The sequence below is a fragment of the Lepidochelys kempii genome, chromosome 6 (assembly GCF_965140265.1).
Source record: "Lepidochelys kempii isolate rLepKem1 chromosome 6, rLepKem1.hap2, whole genome shotgun sequence".
In the NCBI taxonomy this organism is placed as follows: Eukaryota; Metazoa; Chordata; order Testudines; family Cheloniidae; genus Lepidochelys; species Lepidochelys kempii.
The window spans coordinates 51,838,795-51,862,396 of record NC_133261.1 but is presented as its reverse complement, the minus strand read 5'-3'; the positions used below and the strand labels follow the sequence as shown (position 1 = coordinate 51,862,396).

General features: G+C 39.9%; 1 protein-coding gene and 1 long non-coding RNA gene across 3 annotated transcripts; one reads left to right on the top strand and one right to left on the bottom strand.

Annotated features, from left to right (window-relative positions):
• Positions 1 to 4,010: 4,010 nt before the first annotated feature.
• On the top strand, positions 4,011 to 12,099 carry LMO2 (LIM domain only 2). Its single transcript, XM_073347910.1, has 3 exons — positions 4,011 to 4,334; positions 8,184 to 8,399; positions 11,132 to 12,099. The coding sequence occupies exons 1-3, from the start codon at positions 4,294 to 4,296 to the stop codon at positions 11,349 to 11,351; spliced, it is 477 nt and encodes a 158-aa protein (XP_073204011.1). The 5' UTR covers positions 4,011 to 4,293; the 3' UTR covers positions 11,352 to 12,099.
• Positions 12,100 to 14,920: 2,821 nt separating this feature from the next.
• LOC140912816 (uncharacterized) lies at positions 14,921 to 21,931 on the bottom strand. 2 transcript variants are annotated; one of them, XR_012159388.1, is made up of 3 exons: positions 19,714 to 21,931; positions 18,482 to 18,577; positions 14,921 to 15,695 (listed from the first exon to the last, which is right to left on the bottom strand). It is a non-coding gene; the product is annotated as an uncharacterized lncRNA (long non-coding RNA). The 2 variants fall into 2 exon arrangements; XR_012159387.1 differs by having other exon boundaries at positions 14,921 to 18,577.
• Between the last annotated feature and the right edge of the window lie 1,671 nt (positions 21,932 to 23,602).

Here is a 23,602-nt window from a genome sequence, read left to right as displayed (position 1 = left end):
ATTTTACAGATGGGGAAACTGAGGCACAATTAGTTAAATGACTTGCCCAAATGGTGCAAAAAGCCCGTCCTGATTCCCAGTCTCTTGCTCTACCCACTAGAATACTGTCCTTCTCATCAGAATCAGTATCTATTGTCTACAAACCTGGTCAGGAAAAATTGAGTTGTCTCACGAAATCCATTACTTTGCTATGTGCATTTTCCTCACCCTAATAGAGCTGCTAGAAAACCAGTTCTTAAGGAGAACTTCCTTACTCAGCTTTCAGTCAGTTAATACACTGGGATTTGGTGTTGAATCCAGCCACTGAAAGTTTAGGAGAAGGCACTTATTTTAGATGCTTATGGGCTGTGCTTAATTTGTAATGAAAGAGGTGCTAGGACTCAAGCAATATTTTTACTTTCATAACTGATGCAGCAAGCCCATAGGTACCAGGACTATGAACTGCCAAGCCTAGAGGTGCCGGGGCTCAGCCCTGGCAAGCCCTGGCACAAATTAAGCACTGTTCATGGAAATTCCACTCAGACAAATCCTGCAGTCTGGTGCATGCCCACCAATGCAGGATACTTCTTCCTGACAGTTTGTCTTTGTCTTCAGCCACTGTGCTGCCTGCAAAGTGACCTTCTTTTGGTTTGGTTTGAAACAGCACCTGCCATATGGAGCCTAATGTTACCTTGTGTCTTTGTAGTGCAGCCTATTTAAGGTACCATGACAACTTTAATCCTCATGCAGTATTTCCTGATTACTGTTTGTTTAACTAGATTGAGTTCAAGCAGCACTCTCTCACTAAGCACAGTGAAACGAACATTTGTTATCTTCCACACCAGCGAAGTGATCTGCTTTTTCCTCTGTATCCAGTTCTCTCCACCCTACCTCCTGCTGGCATCTTATCTCCATGGAGAATAGGGAGATTGAGAGAGCTTCTTCTTCTGGTTTCAGAGTAACAGCCGTGTTAGTCTGTATTCGCAAAAAGAAAAGGAGGACTTGTGGCACCTTAGAGACTAACAAATTTATTTGAGCATAAGCTTTTGTGAGCTACAGCTCACTTCATCGGATGCATCATGAGCTGTAGCTCATGAAAGCTTATGCTCAAATAAATTGGTTAGTCTCTAAGGTGCCACAAGTACTCCTTTTCTTTTTGCTTCTTCTTCTGGTGGTCATCATGCTTTTCCTCAGACTTGCACATAGGTGGTATCTGGAAGAATCATGTAACACCATCAGCACTTTCACAGGCTGTCTACTTAAGCAACTGAGCATATCACCTTCTTTAGGCATTTTGCCCAGGATCTTGAAAGCATGAGTCAAACCCTGTACCTAAAATGCATATACAGCCTGCTTCAGCTTCTTAGCCTATTAACCAGATGCTTTGAACCTTGTTCAGCCATTTCCAGATGGGAGAGGTTCTTATTGGTTAAAGGTTTGATCCTGCAGGGTGCTGAGTACTCCTGCCTAGTCCAGCAAAACCTTTAAGCAGGTGCTTAACTTTAAGCACAGTAGGTGTCCAATTTACTTCAATGAGCCTTCTCTTCTTGGAGGCCAGCTTCAGGCCTGGCCTGAGGTGGTTGACCGATGTCAGTGGCCTCACAGCAGTGCTCCATTCCTAACAGGATTGAACGCTAAATGTTTCTTTCAAAAGTTGTCTACCCATTGTTAGGTTTGCGCTGAGTGATTTTTCTCCTTGGCTGGACTGTGTCCAATAGGCTCTTCCTGTAAATATGTGCACTGTTGTGGGTTTTTTAAATAAATAAATAATATTTATTAGAAGAAAAAAAAGAAAAAGACTTTTGGAGCTAGAACTTTGAATATTGACTGTCCTTGAGAGCAATCCCATCTAGAACACTTTACTTCACACATGCAGTGATAAGGTTATTTTCACAACCAATTCATGCTTTATTAAAAAAAATTAAGCAACAAAGTTGTATGACCTACTGCTGGACATAATGCAGGCAGGTGCAAATGCACAATAGTATGTAGAGAATAAGAAGATACAGTGGGCTAAATTCCATGCTCAATTACTGCTTTGCAACCCCACTGACTCTGGCATTTTATTAAGGATCTAGAAATTGCACAAAGTTAACTGGATCAATATATTTATTGTAAAATGTTACATTTCTTTCAGTTTGGTCCTGCAGGGTGCTGAGCACTCTTGCTCAGTCCAGCCAAGCCTTTAAGCACATGCTTCACTTTAAGCAGGTTGGGTGTCTCATTAACTTCACTGAGTCTTCTCTGTTTAGTAGCCAGCTCCAGGCCTGGCCTGAACTGGTCTGACTGGAGGTCAGACAGTGGCCTTATAGCTGTGTTCCATTCCTGGTAGGATTGAACCCTTGGTGCTTTACTTTTTTTTTTTTAATTAAAGTTTTAAAAAGCAAGTCCTTACATTTATTCTTGGTCCCCCTTAAAATTCAGTTACTAATCCTTCAAGCCATCTTAATAAAGTCCCGGGCAGTTTAATTATTCTCTCTTTCTGGAAGGTTTACTTTTTGCTCCTGATCATAGAGTTAATATATCTGACATGAAATATTTATCACACCATTCCATCCTGCGGATGAAGACTAAGTGCTTTTTCCTTTAGTTAAAAATGTTGGATTATGAATGTGACTATCATACTGTAAGTGTAAAGTGTATTGGACACATTATATTTAAATAAAATGGATGGGTGTTTCCTAATGATCAAAGATGGCTTCAGAGATTTCTTAGGGCCTGATCCAATCCCCCTTGAAGTCCACAGGTGTCTTTCAGCTGACTTCACTGGATTTTGGATCAGACCCTTAATGTTTCTGTGGTGTTATTGCCCCATTGACCAAAGAACTGGATCAAGGGGTTAATAAAATGAGACTGGGGTAATAAAAATAGGCCAAATATATTCCTGAAATGGGAATCAATATATAAGTGAACTAGTTCTCTCATTCTTCACTCATATGTTATTTCTGATCTTTCACATTGCAATTACTGGAGCAGATGGTCCATCTAATCCAGTGCCCTGCCTCCAGCAGTGCCCAGTACCTAATGCTTCAGAGGAAGGCAAAATGCTATAATTGCAGTAGTAGGTTTAATTTTACTGGTGTAAATCACTCTGCTCCAGGATGCACTGCAGAGAACCATCCTGCCTTGAGGGAGAGTAAGGGGTGAAGACTGCCAAGGGATGGGGAGATAGCTGAAATGGTCACATAGGTTCCCATCTCTAGTGTTTATATGATTAATTACAGATCAATAACCTCCCACTCCAGAGCTTTTCTAGCTAATTAGCAGCAAACAGCAATAAGGTATACATTTGCTATATTACCCATCATGAACTAGGTGAGGATCAATTGTGCTGATTCCTGATGACTATCAAACCATAGAATAAAAGAGACAGAGACCTAGCTGGCTCACAGCTAGGTAGAGAAGAATAGTAATATTTAGTTCTTACATAATGCTTTTTATTCTTGGACCTCAAAGCACTGAACACACACAGCGAGAGGGAGAGAGAAAGATGCCATTACCCTAGAGTCCTTTTGGTAATATATGTGGTTCAGGTGCTAGTAAAAATAGTACTGGGTACTTGATACACGCCCAGAAGATCGTTTTCATATCTGTTTGTTCGCTTGCTGCAAAACTATATCGTAATCTTAAATTGCACTGGATTGTGAAAATGCAAAGTCAGCTCCCCAGCACGGACTCTGTGGCGAGGGTGCTACTGGCCCTTTAAGAAGCCAACTCAGTCGTGATGCTGCTGTTTGTATTGCTAAATCCCCAGGAGTCCAGTTAAGAAATGGGCAGCTGTCTCTTTAAGTGTGATTTCCTTCTATTGTATTTGAATCGTGATCAGGAAAAAGGAAATGAAACCAGAGACTCGGGGCTGAGCTAAATAATAATAAGGATGATGCTGATCTCTGCATCTGCAGCATATGCACCTATCTCAGTCTAGAGCATGTACAGAGCTGTCCAGGCAGAAAGCATAAGCAAAGCAAAGAGGACTCCAGGGTAAGCAGCAGTGACAGCGGAGACAGTCTATTTCCATCAGTGATCTGAACAGCAGCAGCAGCTGGGGCTGCCCAGCCACGCAGCAAACAGGAGGAGCATTGCAAGGATGGGAGGTTAGATCCTAAGGGTCAGCCTTGCGGAGACATAACCCAGCAGCAGCAACAGCCCATATTTCTTTCTCTCTTTGGTGTTGCAGGAGGAAATCCTGTGAATGTCATTGGGGGGTGGAGGGGAAACTCAGCTGGTGAAAAGGCATCAGGAGCAGATAGCCTTTGTAGGGGCAGAGGGGGCAGATCCTACCACAGACACACTACAAAGGAACAAGCCCTGCCAATGTCATCAGCCATCGAGAGGAAAAGCCTCGATCCTTCCGAGTAAGTGGCCTTTTTTCATTCCTAACCGCCTCTGTGTTTTGATGGATATTGAGCTTCTCCAACAAATGGGCTTGAAAAGGACTTTATGAGCTTCAAGAGTCATTTGTTGTTGTTGTTATTTATTTAGTTATTTATTTTTATTTTGTGTAAGCACCAGTTCTAGGGAGATGCTTTGGAGATCTTTCTTGTAAAAGGTGGTTCAGAAATATACTAGGGCTGCTTTTACCTTTAAAATAATATCCCTGCATGCCACAAAGTCCAGAGCAACCCCCATCCCCTTCCAAACCCTGCTGCCATTGTAATATTACAACCTGGGTGGATTTGGTAGTGTGTCACTTTGGTGCATGTAATGTAATGGGGAGGTTTGGTAGATTTCATTGAGCTGGTGCTGAACTAGGCAACCTCTGTGGATATCAGTGTGCTACTCATGTGGATGGCAGCACCAGCCCAGAGACATTCAGTTCCCCATTTTGAGTTGAAACAAGAATATAAAGTCTTCAGATTTCTCAGGTTTTGTGAAAAACCTGCCAGAATAAACCTCCTGTTTGAAAAAAATCTAACAACCCTTAGCATCAGTGCATTCCCCCTTCCCCACTTCTTGAGATTCAGTGATGCTGATGAGAATAATTCAGAGATACCGGGTGCATAATACTTTCCAAAGCTTAACTTATTTTCAGTCTCTGCTCCATGTTTAATCTGCCCAACCAGCTGACTAGACTGAAAGGTCAGAACTGTTATCTGATGGTATACAACTTCCACATTTTCATACTACACAGTTTGAAACTTTCAAAAGATTATAATGGTGGTGTGTGAGAGGTAGGGGTTCTGTACATGGACCACAAATATATAAAGAATTGATACACGGAGGGCATGGGAGGAGAAATTTGTTCTCATTTGCCACCTTTGTGGATGAGGTTACATAAATTCAGTAACTGATGGTAGCATTATGATTTGGCTCTTTCAGTAGATTTCCTGGAGCCATCCATTGGTACACCAAGCACATGCAGGCACTTAATTGGAAGAGGAGTGTTAACTCAGCTCCATAATGTGTGGTGTCATTTCACTGAATTCCAGGGCTGTACATCTCAAGAGCAGCATTAGGCACATTACACTTGTCTGTGTCTCAGAGGCACTGTGATATTACAGAGAAAAAACACTTGTAAAATTCTGGTTTTCAATGTAAAACTTAAAATATTATTTCCCCCTATAAATTTAATTAATTTGGGCTTTGTTTCCTGTAAGTCATTAAGAATGTTGTCTTCTGAAGCCCTAATCTAATACGTGTAAAACATAACTCACACATGGTCTAAGGCAGTTAATATGTCATATCAGACATTTTGCATTTGTTACCATTTTTCTCATTTCCCATTGATTTTTAAGGAATTATAATTTAACCTTCTAGGTACCTTTTTTTAAGGTTTCAACTACAAAGTAGTAGCAATATTTATTTATTTATTTACCTACTTTATGTTGTAGTGAATAACTGTTGGGTATAAAATCCAAGCACATAAGAAAGCAAATGCATGAAACAGAAATTCTATTAAAAATAAACATAGAATCATAGGTTCCAGCAGGGCTGGAAAGCAGCTCAAGAGATCATCTGCCAGAGTGTAAGACTGTAGTACCTGACTTGGGCTTTGAAATAACTAACTCATGGTTCCTGATATTGGTGCATGTATGTGTACATCTGAACTCCCAAAAGAAGGGATGCATTTATTGTGGAAAAGCTGCTTCCTTATCTCCTCATATCCCTAAAATATTCATGTGGACCTGTAGGATTTACTGCAGGTAAAAACACAGTGCTTTGTTCTGTGGGTATAATGCCCTGTTTATATTATTTGGCTTATGTGTGTTGTTTAGTGCATTGATGTTTTCAAGCCAGCCTCACAGAAACATCATACATTCCTTTATAGTTATATATGTGCTTGGATGGTACTATGAGTAGCACTGCATGAAAAGCACAGGGCACAGAGGTACAGGCAGTCCTTGACTTTACGACGTTCGAGTTACAACAAACGGCACTTAAGGTGGTTCTACATTGACACCCTGATTCAACTTATGACTGTAGGTTTTGAGTTTACGATGCTCAGTCCCGCAATGGAGTAGATTGTGGTTCCGAGTTACGACGTTCTGACTTACGACCCAATTTTAAGGAACCAATTGTGTCGTAAGTCTGAGGACTGCTTGTACATGCTCTGAAATTCTAGAGTCAGATCCTTTGCATGTAGAAACTCCCATTGACTTTACTGGCAATAGTGGCTGGCAGGTGTGGACTGCAAGTCATAAGAATGTTAGGACACAGCTATATAAACTGTGAAGAGTGAAAATGGAAGTGCATAAGAGCAGATGCTATCTTATGACTGAATTGTGAAGTCAGAGGGAGTTTTGCCTAAGTAAGAACTGCAGTTGTTAGGATGAGTGTTGGAGCACTGTACATTTTTTCAGACACTGAAGAAAGTAACTTTTGACTAGGAAACTATTTTCTCCAGTAAGTGAAGGTGGTAGAAAAATGTTCGTTTCCCTGGCCGGTTGAAAATGCTAAACTGCCAGATTTCCTTCTGGCAGTGTAGTTACATTCTGCCCTCACCAGTCCAGTTGCAGCATGTAATAAAAGCAAATTATCCACAGATTGTGATTTCGGTAACTGAATAAGGTACTTAAGAATACTGGGCTAGATTCTACCAGCTGTTGAGGGCGCTGGCTCTGATTCAGGAATGCACTTAAACATGTGCATCTGAGTAGTTGAATTCAATGTGACGAGTCACATGCTTAAAGTTAAGCATGTGCTTAAGGGTCTAATCCAGTGGAGTCATATTTCCAGTGACTTCAATGAGCATTGCATAAGACCCTACATGCTTTGCTGGATCAAGGCCAGGGTACTCAGCACCTTACAGGATTAAGCCCATAGGTCATTCTTTTAATGTTTTGCCAGTAGTGTTTCTGGCAGAACTTGCAAAGTGATGCAAACAGGCAACAATGAGACTTTCTTAAAGTGTATTTGCAGAAAATTATGGCTTCATCCCCTGTATTAGTAGATCCATTCCTTCTTTTTCTTGTTTAAAAATGATGAGATGTCAGACTGGTATAGGAACAAAATACTGTGGATGAATATTTGCTCCAAAAAAACCTCTTAAGGTACTACCACAATACAGTTTTGGGACCTGAGTCTCCTCTCATCCACATGTGTATAAATCAGGAGTAACTCCTTGAAGTCAGTGCAGTTATACTGGTGTAAAACCAGTGTAAGTGAGATCAGAATCAGGCTCTTGGTTGCATTGACCAGGAGGAAAAAAATATTGTAGTAAGGTTGGGTGAAATTCTGGCACCCCTGAAGTCAAGAGCAAAACTTCCATTGAATTCCATGGGGCCAGAGTCTCGCCTGTTGTATTTATTCATTTTTACAATCTTGCTTATTTTATAGCAGTGTGGTGACTATGACTTATAGTTGGGACATTTTTATTCTCTTCAGTAGAGGGCAGTAGTACACATATACAGACAATTCATTTACAACATGTTAAATGTGTTTACTGCAATGAACAGCGAGCGGTGTTGTACAGATTGTCATGTTTGCACCGCAGTCTTTGCACAAGAAGAAACAAAGAATTAACAATGTTTTAGCCACCTTTGGTGATTTCCTAAATATTAGGCTGTTCTGTTTTTAAAACAAATGAAAAAAGCCTACTCCTGCTCCCATTGATAAAAAGGAGGTGAAGGGGGCTGCCATTGATTTCAATGGGAGAATAATCTGGCAATAATTCCTATTCTAATTAGGCGACTGGTTTGGTTTTTTGCTTGTTTGGTTGAGTTTAAAGGGCTTTCCCTTCTCCAACAATTGTTTCATTCTCTTAGGGAACCAGTGGATGAAGTGCTCCAAATCCCCCCTTCACTGCTGACATGTGGAGGTTGTCAGCAGAACATTGGGGACCGTTATTTCCTGAAAGCGATCGATCAGTACTGGCACGAGGACTGCCTCAGCTGTGACTTATGTGGATGCAGGCTTGGAGAGGTGGGGAGACGATTGTACTATAAACTGGGCAGGAAACTCTGCAGGAGGGACTATCTCAGGTACAGAGCCTTCCTACCCTATACTAGCCTATCCTAACTTGCTTGCTTTCTGTAAATTCAGATTTATTGAGGTATTTAGAATGAAGCTAGGATCCCTAATGATGTTGCAGCACAAAAATCCATGATAAGATTATACTGAATAATTTATTCCTAAAATATAAATGCTGAGGGTAGTCACAGTGGTTGCACCACCTTTTGCTAAGTGTGCTTGCTGATCTAGGAAGCTAAGCAGAACTGAGCTGTGTTAGCACTTGCATGAGGACACCTTGAGTAGGTGCTGAAGAGTCAGGAAGTGTTACTCTTCCCTCTGAGTCAGTAATGAGCCAATGCCCCAGCATGGTTTTAGAGGAGTTGTACTTCTGCAGGTGTTGCCTTTCTGATGCAATGTATATAGTAACTGAGCCCTAAAGGATGAGTGCATATGAAAGATCTTCTGCCACTTTTGTAAGAACAAGGTATCCTGGTGTCTAGTCAAATTCCGTCTTCCACACTACAATAATACCACTTGGGAAAGAGACGTTTTGCTTTGCTACTCTCTATATTGGGGAAGAGGGGTGTTTTGCTGTGCAATAACTGTGGTTTGAGTATCAGTTTTTAAAGTTCTCTAGGACCCTTCAGGCTGAAAGGTACGGTGCTGTTTACATTTATTATAATAATTATGGCCCAGTTCAGGAGAACTTGAAATCAATGTAATTTAAGCATGTGCATAAAGTTAAAAGCACATGCCTAAGCATTGTCCTGAATAGAATGGATTTAAGCATTTGCTTTAGTGTCTTCCTGAATCTGATCCTATAAGAGCACCTGTTACAATTTTTGCATTAGTAGATCCTTGCCCTCTTTCTACTTATAAATTTTGACAAAGCAGATGAGTTAAAGTTTTTAATATATTATTTCTCAATACCTTGATAACAAAGAACCTGTGTGTTCTTGATTACAATTAAAGTGTATTTCTCCTTCTACATCACTTGTTATAATGTATTCTTTGTGCTCTAGAAGCTGGTGGCATGGAATAAGTAGGAACTCCACATTTCCCCTCCTCCCCCAGCTTTTTAGGGTCTAGTTTTATATTGAACCTGATATTCCTTACACAAAACTTCCTTTAAGAGTGTAGGTAATTGGGAGGGGGAGAGAGTAGAGTTCCTAGTAAATTTATCCCATAGCTTTTCCAATGGGAGTTTTGCTAGAGACTGGAGGTTGGGCCCCAATAATGGCTTAAACTGTACATCTCCATTATATGAAACATTCTAACATTGATCCAGTCCCATGTGCACTTGCCAAATATTTACTAACTTTTTAATTAGAATAACAGGCCATGGGAACAAAATTAATGTGTTTTTTGTACAATGAGACTGCCTGTTTTCAGAAATGGAGCATTTCACAACCTTTATAAAATATTAGTATTACTTTCATTAGGCAGAAGTGAACAGCGACATCTCCTGGTGGACAAGAGAAATTATTTCTTTTTCCTTCAGAGAGCTGAGTCTAATAGGTTTTTTGTCTTTCAAACCTAGTAGGTTCTTGAAGCAGGCACAGCCTATGATAAACACAGTAAAAATATGGGAAATGGACTCACTAGTTCTAAAATTAATGCAGCAAAGCAGAGAACTTAAACACACAAGCAAATATTTCAAACAAATAATATTTCTGAATTTCTCCCTTTCTTATTAAAAATAATAAGATGTTTTCTGTTTATGTATTAATTATAGGGTTTTTAAACTCTGCAAGCTGCAGCCTACCGTAGAGGATGACATTACATTATGACACACGGATGAATAGGTCATAGTGTTCCAGCTGAAAGTAGTGCATTTGTGAGAGGGATAAACATGTTGTGCATACATTAGAGGGTCCTTTCAATAGACAACCCAATAATTATGGTCTCAATAGGGTTTCTTAATATGGCTTAAAGAGCAATCCAGATCATAAAATCCTTCGGGCTAAAATGGATTTCTAGAGGGTCACAGAGTCCAGCTGCTGAAACCTAGCAGGAGTGCTTTCATGAGTAGAGAAACATTTGAGTTTAAAAACAATGAGAAGTCCAGTGGCCCCTTAAAGACTAGCAGATTTATTTGGGCATAAGCTTTCGTTTTTGACCCACGAAAGCTTATGCCCAAATAAATCTGCTAGTTTTTAAGGGGCCACTGGACTCCTCGTTGTTTTTGTGGATACAGACTAACACAGCTACCCCTCTGATATTTGAATTTAAAAGAATCTCAGATACCCTACAGAATCCTAAAACATAGCCTGCAGCATAGTGGGGACAAAACTGAGCAATGGCAAGATTTATCAATCAGCAGGTAATTTCTACTGATTGATTAGGAAAGATACAAGTGAAAACAAGTATTGAGAGTGGAAAGAAAGTATTAGAGTGGTTTGAATTCATGGTCTGATCTAGAGAGGTTCAAATCCCATTGAAGTTGTTCATTGCCTTTCAGAATTAGACCCTTACTTTGATCATAACAAATAAGTATATTCTTTTAAAAAATAGGTGACGCCCATGGGTTCTTGGCAGGTCACCACTGCTGGATGCCACTGATGCTGGAAAGTTTTGAGTGTCCCTGCTCATTGGATTTCATCAAGCAAATGTTTAAACTTCTATATATCTTACAGTGCAATGTTAAATGTGGCAAAAAGCCAATATTGTGCACTTCTTTTGTTTCAGTTCTCTCTCTTTCCCCCTACCCTGCCTTTTCTCCAAGGAAACTTTGCATAACTCTTTGTTGTTGTTGTTTTAGACTCTTTGGCCAAGATGGCCTTTGTGCTTCCTGTGACAAGCGAATCCGGGCCTATGAGATGACTATGCGAGTGAAGGACAAAGTATATCACCTGGAATGCTTCAAATGTGCTGCTTGCCAGAAACATTTTTGTGTCGGAGACAGATACCTCCTCATCAACTCAGACATAGTGTGTGAGCAGGACATCTATGAGTGGACTAAGATAAATGGGATGATATAGCCAGGACATGCCTCATAGTCATCAAGAGGTATCTTATGGGTGGCACAAATGCATAGCTGCAATGAGGAGATAATCACTCAAACTATGTGCTTTGTCTAAACTGGGAGGGGAAAGATCACAGCATAGGCACTTTTCAGACAGTGCTACATAGAATCTAAACTACAAGCAATAGAAAATAGGCTGACTTCTATTAGCAAAGGCGTATTGACAATAACTGACATTTATCAGCCATGTAGGCGAGAGTTGGGGAACAAATACATTGTGATAATGGATTCTCATAACTGGAAATGCAGTAACGACTTGTTGTGTAAAGAGACATTATGACTTTGACACTCGCAGACTAGGATTGTGCAATTGATTTTTCTTCCCATCTTTTCTAGTTACTCTGTTTAGACAATAGTTTCCAATGTAGACATAAGGAAGGACACAGGAGATGAAGAGTCAGTCAGAGTCTCCAAAGCCTTAAGCTTTGTGCAGGAGAGAAAATGGTTCTTTTGCATGGAAATCTCCCCCTCTTCCCTAAGAATGAAAAGTGCAACATCTAGCCCCAAACAATTCTTTCAATAAATTCTGATGAATAGCTGTTTTCAAGCAGCACTGTTTGAAGGTGAGATGCTCCACAGATCATTTCTATACAAATATAAATCTAAAGAGTTGTTCAACTATTTTATTAATTTAGATTATATCAATAAACTATTTGTTGTGTGTAGTAAGAACCTGAATGCTTTAATAAAAACAACAGAAGGTTTGAGCGTTGTTATTTCTTTCAATAATGTACAACTGTTTGGACTTGAGTTTGCTTTTGCATTGGTATTATTTATTTCATTTATTTGCACCATGGCTGCATTTGGCTCCATTTGGTGCACAGCTGATTCTTATCAATCTGCTCAAGGGCATATTCCAAAGGGATGTGCTCCAGTCTCAGGCAGTGACATAAGAACCCAGGTCAATACTAGAGTGTAACTAAGTGAGTCCAAGGCTTTCGACGCATGGTGCATTTGCCTGTCTGATGGTTTTCAGCAGAGCTATTACCATTCACCACATGCTGTCACTGACCCCTAGATTTACAGTTTTACAATTTATATTCTCTTCTTTGATATAGCCAGTGGTATTGGGGGGCAGTAAGCTAGCAGATCTCCCTGTAGCCACAGAACTGGGGATCCAAGAATAAGGACCATAATGAGGACATGGAAGAAGAGAGACAATGTGGCCAGAGAGTGCTACTGTGGTCCAAATATTCTCAGCTGGTGCATTGGCCTGGGGGCCATAAACAGCAGCTGTACTTTTAGCAGCCCTGACACTGCTTTACACTATGCTCAGGGCATAGCAGGCATAGAACCAGCCTCCGGAACAGGGAGCCACAGCTGTGACCTCCTGACACCCTCAGCAGCACCTAGCAAATACTGAGCAAAGCTGAGAATCTATGCCTTAGTATTCTTCTCCTTTCGTCCACGCATTCTACTGACACTGCTTCCTAATAGGCTGGGGAGTGCTTGGCACCGCCTATGGTCAACATCTCTACCGTGAGATGATCATCTTCTGCTAGTCCATGGCAAGATAGAGGTAAGGATGCTAGCTACAAACGATAAGGCTGTCCCCTGCTGTATTTGCCGATCAGTGACCTATAGCAAAGAAGACTACATAGGAAAGAGCATCTTCTGCATGATAGTACAGAGCAGTAAGCACTAGGCATTCTGGACCTTTGGTGTGTCAGACTTACCTGCTGGCTGAGGGACCCCTGACTGGTTTCCATGTGTTTTCATTAGGCTGTAGATTGTTGCTACTTAAGAACCTTGGTTGACAGTTATGACTACATTAGCAGAAACACATAACAAAGTTAGATTCACTTTGACAGAAATAAGCACTGTGTTTTTGGCTTCTCTGTATTGCTACAAAAGAGGTACTTAGTGGATTCAGATCTCATTTAGGATGATGTAAATCCAGGATGAATAATTCCATTGAAGTTCATGGCGTTACATCAGTATAAAACTGATCAGTGTGGTGAAAGCAGCATCGAGATAATGATCTCCAAAGAAGTGAAAGCTTTGATAATTATTTCCTACTCATTTAATGGTGTATAATTTGTGAGTTTGACTCATACATTGGGCATCCCTTAAAAAGGAGGACTAATTTCAGAGATCCTGTCTCATATAGATGTTTGTCTGAAATACTAATATAAATAATTTTATTACTAGCTAGATTGATATTGAATAGATTGATGTTGAATAATGATTTCAATTGTCCATGGAAATGATGTGGTTTTAGTGTTTACAACAGGTTCTGGTAGTCAGAAGATCTGTATTCTGTTTCTACCTCTGAGAGTGATTTTGTGTATGACTTTTGGCAAGTCACTTAAATATTCGGTGGAATATTTACATCATCCTAAACTTCCTATCTGTAAAACAGGGATAATAACACTTACTGACTTTTGTAAAGTTTCTTGTTAACAGGGGAAAGATTTTTCAGTATAACCTAAAATATGAATTTAGTTAGATATAGTTATAATAATATAACACAACCCTTCCTCCCTACCCCTCTCTGTGGACATTTATTCTCATATAAGGTCAGTTTTTTGGTTTAGCTTGTCACCTAGGAAAAGGTTTAAGCTAAACTGTAAAAAGACTCTCTTAAACCAGAATAAGGGGGTTATAGTGGTATAACTGTATGTTTATACCCATACCAATATAACTGGTAAAACTTTCCCATGTCAATATGTCCTTACACACCATGGAGCAAGGAATATGCATGTGTGTGTTGGGGGAGGGAAGGTGTGAGAGGAGAGGAGGTAATTAAAAAACAACTGTAACGTGTAAAATAATGCATGTTCCACCCCACCGGACCCTACAAGAAACCTAATTGTACACATTCCTGCCAGTTCCTTTTTGCTTCTAAACTCCCCACTTCTTACCCCTCTGTGTGTAGGTTACACTCATTTTGCTCACCCAATGTATGCCAAATTGATGCAAGTTATCCTTCACAATTTACACCAGTTTTTTGACTCACCAAAGTGTAACTTACACCACCCTGAAGTCATTAGTGAATTTGATTCCCTAGATCCATGTGAAAAAGGCAGTAGATGTCCTACTCCTTTAACAGAAAGGACCAATACAGTGAGGGTGTTAACTTGAGAAGCATCTCACCCACATCCCTTTCACAAGTATATTCCTTAAAACAGGGCATCTCTCCAGCAATTACAGGAAAAGAAAATGTTCCATCACCAACAACAAAAATAAAAACAATTTATTTTAAAGTAGTAGAAGGGAATGCGTAATAATGTGGACATTACTTCATCAGCTGATGTTCAGGTGCATTGTCCTTTAGATGTGTTTAATATCAGCATCATTCAACATTTTCTTTCATTGTCCAATTATTCAATGTCATGGTAGGAAGATGAGAGTAGTGCCAGCAATATCACTTTTTAATTTTGTGCCCTTGAATAAAGGCAATAAGAGCCCAGCATAATAGAGTTTTCAGTGGAGAGAGTAATTGGGAAGCAGTTGCTAATGCAATATCTTTCATGAGTACAGGGTACTGCAGCTATCTCTCCCATCTCTTTTCTCAAGGTAATACTGTGCTTCCAATTGTCATTATACCCAAGAAACAAATTATTTGAATTCGGGACACATCAGCACAAAACTGAAGGCTCCCTCATTTCATAGCCTGCTTGGAAAAGAACATTGCAGTCTATCATTCATTTATACAGCTGCCAGTCTAATGCTGTAAATTCAGAAAAGAAGACAGTCTGAAGTGCTGCACTTTAACATGTCTTTCCGCTCCTGAAACACCCTCTCACCACCCCCATCAGATATAAGGTAACATTTCACCTCTGAGAGCCAATGCTTTTAAACATCTGCTAAGATGCACACAGACTGTGCATGGCCCGTATTTTAATTGAAAATGAAAATATTACTCCTATTAATTGATTACAGTGACTTGTAACACTGAAGGAGATTCATGATTCTTGGAAAAAATAATCTACAAAGATTTCTGCCGCTCTATAAATACAATGCAGCCTCAACTGATTTCATTTGCAGCAGGTTCATCTCCTTCCTAGAAGACACTGCACAGCAGGCAAAAGGAAATTTTAATGGACACTGGAACAATTCATCCAACCTTCTGTTCCATGACAAAAAAAGAAACTACACAAAGATATAAAAAAGAGAGATTGAGACACTGTATCAGAGAACATTTAAGATAAGGCCATTAAATTATGATTCAAAGGTAGTATCAAATAGATGAATGGTAAGCTGATATAAATTTAAGATTAATCATAAACAGGCTGTGTCATCCTGCTGGGAGCTGTTCTGTTCCAGCCTAATGAGAAGGTGTCTCTGTGAAAGGTACCTAATAAACCAGAAAAGCTCTGACAGTATCATTTAATAAAAGTACATTGCATGACACAGTCCATCCAAGGACCTCCGAACATTTTTAATGGAGGCTTTTAGCAAATTAAATATAAAAATTATTAATAATACATGCTCAGATACTAGCATGACAAGCACTTGATAAAAACCATTGACTTCAGTGGAACTAATAGTATGTAAAGTTAAGCACATGCGTAAGTGTTAGCAGACTTAAAGACTAAATCTCTGTGAGAATACGTGGACTTCTCATGATACACTTCTTGTATAAGACAGTTCATTGCCCTTAAAGTGATATGGCTGAGAGACGTGCTGAAGTTTAAGGGTTCTGGCACCCATACCGTGAACTAGAGAACCCCCTTCTGCTAGAATAAACAGACCAATTTTATGTTATTTTTTATGATTATATGTACTACTTGATTCTCCCCCACCACCTAATTGTAGTCATGTATTCATTGTTTGTTGTAATGCTTACAAACCCTTAATCTGTGTTCCTAGCCAGGAGTGTGAAACAGCTGAAATAGATACTGCTGCTAAAGACTCCATCTCAGACTTTACTCTGTATGAGAGCTGGACAAACATTTTCTATATAAACTGTTTTTCAATGGAAAAGTGGGTTTTTGACTAAACAAGATTTTATGCTGAAAGCACTTCATGTTAAAAAATTAAACCCAAATTTTTGGTTTTCAGCCAAAATGTGTTTGGTTTTTCAACAAAAAACAATTAATTGTTTTTGTGAAAAAACAAAACAGTCTCTGACTATCTCCACTGGATTCCTAATGTACCCTGAGACTTTGTTATACTGGTCAGATTTATTCTTGGTGTAGCTCACTTGAAGTTAATAATGAGGGATGAATTTAGCCCTAGGGATTTTAGTTACATGTAGGTGCCCAGCAATGGGGATGTTGTAACATAGCTACTAGAATCAGTGGATAGGGACCTTTGTTCTACCACATTCAGTTCTCCTTCTTGTTTTGTGCGGTTAGTTTGTGAGTGAAAAAGGTGAGTGTAATATGAAAGGCAGGCCAGGCTTTTGTTTTCTTTTTTTAATCCTTCAGCTTTCTGTCTAAAACATAAAATAGCAAAAACATTACTCCTGTGTAAAAGCTACTGTAGACAGTTGCCAGGCTACTAATGACTGCATGGGCCAGATTAGCCAAGCCCTGCTGGAAGCACAGGTGCAGCAGGTTAACCAATTGGAAGCTGAGGCACAAGAAGCAGGATTTTTTAAAAAAGGCAACTGCAGAAGAAGTAGCACAGTTCAGGAAGTGACAGTGATCATCACTTTATTGTAGGATAAGACCCTTATGGTATAATTTATAGTTAGCACCTGTTTTTTTTATAAAGGCAACCCAGAGAGTTGGTCTCTATGACATATGGTGTCAGTAGCGAGAAGAACTTTTTCCCCTGCTTAGTATTAGCAGACTGGGCTCTGGTCTGTATCTGTTGGAGCAGGTAGTTCCTTTGGTATAGCTCTTCCAGTAGCTTTAGCTAACCTCTCTTCCAGCATCTTAGCTGAGCAGGCACCTTTCCCCTGGCTGGCAAGAAGCCATACAAAAGTCCTGCTGGGGAGTTTAGCTCTCAACTTTAGTCCCTAATGTTTTGATTTATACAGTCCCCTGACTTTAGTATGGGGTGAGTTTGTTCCCATTTAGCATTATGTTCTGCCCTTTACACTATATATCATTACCAATGTATTTCAACAAAGCTTTTAACCAGCTATTTCTAACCTCCCAGTACTTTGAGATTCAGTTATTTTGTTTACCTTTTTTTAAAAAAGAATGATTATCCTAATTAAAATGGAACATTCCAAAATGGACATGAGACAACTGGCCTCCTGCCAGTCGGGATCCCTCAGTAATCAGAGAGCTGCATGTAGTGGTGCTTAGACACCACTAAGGTGATAGCTCCTTAAAATGTCTAAGATGGATAGCACGGTTCATCAAAACAAGGTCACATCAGATCAAGGGGGAATTCTATTTCTATGTCTAGACGACAGCACCACAGTGCAGACTACAGGGCTGTGAACTACAGTGTGCACTTGCATGCTGCACTGTAACTACCAAATGTAGACACAGGCTAAAAGTCACATAGTCCCGTTTCAAGAGGGCTATGTTAACGTGAACTAGCTATCTTTTAGTTTCCACCTAAATTACAGCGCATTAATGTGTGCTGCTTTTCACACCCTTGTAGTCTGAAGGGCCACGCAGACATGTGGTTTACAATATTGTTGTTACATTTTATGTATGCTCAGGAGGTGAGTGAGCAAATGAGCCCAGGGATATCTTCTCTGAAATCCCTAGAGTTAGATGACGGGTAAATTTGACCCAATATGTGTATGAGGAGCATGCTGTTCAGTTGATAAGGGAACTGAGAATGAGTACCAGCATGCACAGTTTGTTTACATTGTAATAACTGTTTTGAGTACTACTAGGAAAAGTGGCGAGGTCTGTGTAAGACAGATAAGAGTTTTTACCAGAGGAGATAAACAGAGGTCATATGAGTGCCCCTGGGAACTTCAAAAGAGGAGCCCTCAGTGGGAATGAATGACTTAGGGGATTGTTAATGGGCTCTGGAGCCCTTTAGCTCTATGTCACCTTGTCAAATCCAGCCCAAGCTGTAAGTAACCTGAAGTTTTCACTGTCTGACGACTGTTAGGTGGGCTCGGGCTTGTTCCCACTGGACAGGTGTCTGAATCTCCAAAAAATATCATCCCATTTGGGACTAATTGGTACCCTTGTTGAAAACTGCAGCAAAGAATAAGTGTACCTGAAAAGTAAGTTGCAAGCTTGCTTGAACAATTGGTCCCCTTGGGTCAGAGAGGAAGCACAGTAATGAGCCACTGCAGGTCACTGCACCTGTTCACTGGATAAAAAAAGGACCGTCATTCTCCAGGACTTTCAATCCAGTACTAAATTCATGCATAAATCTAGCCCAAGCACTCTCCAAGAGATCATGAAAATAATACTGCTTTAAGCCTTGCTTTTAATGGGGGCCTTTTACAGCTGACAGACACTCTGGACCCTATCATCCTATTAGCACCATAAATCACCCAAAGTGACAAATGCTGTAACTAAAATAAAATTATAAATATTCCTAACAGTTCATTATTGTTTCCTTGACCCAAATTGAGTATGCAAATAACTTTCTTGTGCAGAATGTCATTTGAAATGTCTTTCACAACTCTTGTCAATGTTAGTCCAATGAAGACAAATATGCATATTAAAAAAAAAAGATATGTGCATTGCTCTCAGATGAGGCTACTCACTGATTAACCAGTGTATTATGTTTTTGTTCAGCATTATTTGACTAATTAATATGTAAGCTCCTGAATGCAAGGACCCTGTTTTTCTCTATGTTTTGTACAATATCTAGTACATTATGCATGCTCCATAAAAAATAAGTAAACCCTGGGTTATTTTTGGAGCTCAAGGCGTTCACTGTGTTGGAACCAGGAACTAGGAGACTGCTGGTGTAGGCAATCACTGGAACCAGGAACAAAGTAAGTGGATTCAGGTGGAAGATACCCAGATCGGTGGGAAGGAAGTCTTCGATGTCCGCGCAAACGTGACAGTCACTAGCTGCCTCTCAGACGGACAGCCCCCCTGATAGGGTATGCAGCCCTTTTATGCCTTTTGTGTCGCGAAAGTTCTAGTCCAGACTGGTTTGATCCAGTCTCCTCAGAGGCAGTTTCTGCAGCAAACCCTGTTTCCCGCCAAATGAAAAGGTGCGAAAAAGTGAGTTGTAAACAACCAAAACTGGACTCCATTTTAAAAGATGGGTTCCATTGTCCAAAATGCCTTATAACTTAATTATTTTAATACAAATACAATAAATTCAAATGTGAACAGTGAAACAAGCATAAGTAAGTATGAATAAATATATATAGGGAACTCCGCCCTACAAAATGAACAACAGAAAAGAGAGCAAATAGAATAGCAAGGAAATTAAATTGATAAAATTACTGAATGCATGCATGGACAGGACATCAAGCTTCTTACCTCCTTGAGCTCTTCATAATAATTTGGGTTTCCAGGCCCAAAGTTGAGGGCTTCAGAGGGAGGTTGGTGACTCTCTGCCATGGCATCTATATTGGCAGCATGAGATCATACTAGGGCTTATTTCTTGTTCTTTTGGGTGCATGTGTGGATCCTTGTGCTGGACAGAATCATGCATTGGAAGGAACCAAAAATGTGAGAACTGCAAATAATATAGACCACAGATATTATGCACTGACTCTTGGAAGCTTTTTATAGTGTGGATCCTGAGAACCATTGAACAAAACTGTAAACTCTGTATATAATGGAAACCACTTCAAGTCAGGGGGTGCTACAGCACCCCCCATACCCGTAGTCCCAGCACCTATGTGAGTTAGGTGCAACAATTCACACCCCCTGTGACACTTTCGGAGAATGCTGTGGATTATGATGCACTGGGTGACTGCAAATAGATGGCTAGTGTGGATGCACACTGTGTTATAGTTTTCTCAAATTCAGTCACACTAGTCATAGATTCATAGATTCGTAGATATTAAGGTCAGAAGGGACCATTATAATCATCTAGTCTGACCTCCTGCACAACGCAGGCCACAAAATCTCACCCACCCACTCCTGCGAAAAACCTCTCACCTCTTTTCCCCTTCTGCAAAACTGGCATAATCATATTTATCTACCTCACAGGATAGTTATGAGACTTCATTCACTGCTTGTAAATGCTTTGAGATCCTTGGTTGCATGGGACTACAGAATTATAAATTTATTTTGGTTATTATGACTACAATATCTAGTAGTCACAATGTTTTTAAAACTTTGAGAAGAAAATTTGGTTCTTATATAATGTGGAAGATATACACATTTAAAAATTCTAAAATACGTTATATTTGTATTTGTTTCCAATCTTCCACAATTTCATCACTTTAATTTAATTTATTTAATTCATGAATTTGGAGGTGTACTATCAATTGCTCTTATTATCATTTCAAACCCAGTGGATTCTAATCATGGATAACTGCCCAATGCGACCTACAGTCAAATAGCAGACCTGAGAAAGGTTGAAAAATATTCATGTTGAGGACTGTCTTGCATGGGATCCGCTCTACTACATTTCTAAAGGTAACTCTTGTGGGTGTGCTAAATATAGGAATAATGCTATGAAGCAACGTCAGTGGCTTGGTGCTCTTATTTGGAGCCTGTTCTTGGAGGCGATGAGCACTTCAGTGGGTCTGATCCTACTCATATTTATGATTATGCATGCTCACTGGCTGGGGTAGTCCAAGAGAGATCAATTTATTATACATTTTAATTTTGGGAGGGGTGGGAGGCTTAATTACCCTGTCCCTTAAAAGCAAAACACAATTTAATGTGGAGGAGTCCAACTTTGATAATCTGAACACCAGTTATCTCTAACTCCTGGTTATCCGAAGTTCTGATGTCTTTTATCCTGAGTACAAAAGTGACTTGATTCTCTTTTCACTTGCACCAGTATGAATAGGAGTTATCTCCATTGAAGTAAATGGGGTTACACCAGTGTAAAACAAGTGTAAATCAGAGATGCGTAGGACCAGTAGCAGCCAAAACAGGGACTTCTGGATATTTGCAGAACTTTCTTCAGTTTTAACTGGATTTCTTTCCCCTGTACTGATTAGCTGTTTGCTCCAACTCTCCCTCTCCCTCACAGTCTCTTTCACCTCAGTGTCACTCCTCATCTGCCATTGTTACCCTCTTCTCCCCTGCCCTGTTCCTATCACCCCCTTCCTTCCCTTGTGTGCGCCTTGCCCCGACTGGCAGGAACCATTAGTGGCCTCATGGTTAGTGGGGTGCCAACTGGATGGGACTGAGATGCAATGACAGCGGGCATGTCTGGCCTGGGAGGCTCTGCCAGGAAGAGATGCCAAGGGTTGGCTGTCCTTAAGAGTTAAATTTACATCCCTAAAGAGTGAGATTCAAGGCCAATTGTGACACTTTCCAGGAAGTGCGTTAGGTCATTGGTTAAGATAGGGACTCTCATCTTTGGTCTTTGATGACAACCAATTGCCCAGATTTTTAATCCAACCAGCTCTTAATAGTTTTAAAATGTACACTGCTTAATACTGCATAAATGTCCTAATTCATACTAAAGTCTAGGGCATGTGAGAATTCTATAAGCAGTGCAAATTAGTGGATTTTAATTAGGGCTGTCAATTAATCGCAGTTAACTCACTGGATTAACTCAAAAAAATTAATTGCGATTAATCGCACTGTTAAACAATAGAATACCAATTGAAATTTATTAAATATTTTTGCATATTTCTTTACATTTTCAAATATACTGATTTCTATTACAACACAGAATATAAAGTGTATAGTGCTCACTTTATATTATTATTTTTTATTACAAATATTTGCACTGTAAAAATGATAAAAATAAATAATAGTATTTTTCAATTCACCTCATACAAATACTGTAGTGCAATAGCTTTACCGTGAAAGTGTAACTTACAAATGTAGAATTTTTTTGTTACATGACCGCACTCGAAAACAAAACAATGTAAAACTTTAGAGCCTACAAGTCCATTCAGTCCTGCTTCTTGTTCAGCCAATTGCTAAAACAAACAAGCTAGTTTACATTATTGGGAGATACTGCTGCCTGCTTCTTATTTACAATGTTACCTGAAAGTGAGAACAGGCTTTTGCCTGGCACTTTTGTAGCCGGCATTGCAAGGTATTTACATGCCAGATATGCTAAACATTCGTACGCCCCTTTATGCTTCGGCCACCATTTCAGAGGATATGCTTCCATCCTGATGATGCTCACTACAAAAATAATGTGTTAATTAAACTTGTGACTGAACTCTTTGCGGGAGAATTGTATGTCTCCTGCTCTGTGTTTTACCCGCATTCTGCCATATATTTCATGTAATAGCAGTCTCAGATGTTGACCCAGGACATGTTCATTTTAAGAATACTTTCACAGCAGATTTGACAAAACACAAAGAAGGTACCAGTGTGAGATTTCTAAAAATAGCTAAAGCTATTTTTGACCCAAGGTTTAAGAATCTGAAGTGCAATCCAAAAGCTGAGAGGGATGCATGCTTTCAGAAATCTTAAAAGAGCAACACTCTGATGTGGAAACTACAGAACCTGAATCACCAAAAAAGAAAATCAACCTTCTGCTGGTGGTATCTGACTCAGATGATGAAAATGAACATGCGTCGGTCTGCTCTGCTTTGGATCATTATGGACCATCAGCATGGACGCATGTCCTCTGAAATGGTGGTTGAAGCATGAAGGGACATATGGATCTCTCGCGCATCTGGCATGTAAATATCTTGTGATGCTGGCTAAAACAGTGCCATGTGAATGCCTGTTCTCACTTTCAGGTGACATTGTAAACAAGAAGCAGGAAGCATTATCTCCTGCAATTTGTAACCAAACTTGTTTGTCTGAGCGACTGGCTGAACAAGAAGTAGGACTGAGTGGACTTGTAGGTTCTAAAGTTTTACATAGTTTTATTTTTAAATGCAGGTTTTTTGTACATAATTCTATATTTTTAAGTTCAACTTTCATAGAATCATAGAATATCAGGGTTGGAAGGGACCTCAGGAGGTCATCTAGTCCAACCCCCTTCTCAAAGCAGGACCAATCCCCAACTAAATCAGCCCAGCCAGGGCTTTGTCAAGCCTGACCTTAAAAATATCTAAGGAAGGAGATTCCACCACCTCCCTAGGTAACACATTCCAGTGTTTCACCACCCTCCTAGTGAAAAAGTTTTTCCTAATATCCAACCTAAACCTCCCCCACTGCAACTTGAGACCATTACTCCTTGTTCTGTCATCAGCTACCACTGAGAACAGCCTAGATCCATCCTTTTTGGAACCCCCTTTCAGGTAGTTGAAAGCAGCTATCAAACCCC

Excerpts from the sequence above, each read along its gene's own strand:
- LMO2 (XM_073347910.1), top strand. The coding sequence starts at position 4,294 with ATGTCATCAGCCATCGAGAGGAAAAGCCTCGATCCTTCCGA. Across the intron at positions 4,335-8,183 it reads AAAAGCCTCGATCCTTCCGA|GGAACCAGTGGATGAAGTGC; the intron begins GTAAGTGGCCTT and ends TCATTCTCTTAG. Across the intron at positions 8,400-11,131 it reads TGCAGGAGGGACTATCTCAG|ACTCTTTGGCCAAGATGGCC; the intron begins GTACAGAGCCTT and ends TTGTTGTTTTAG.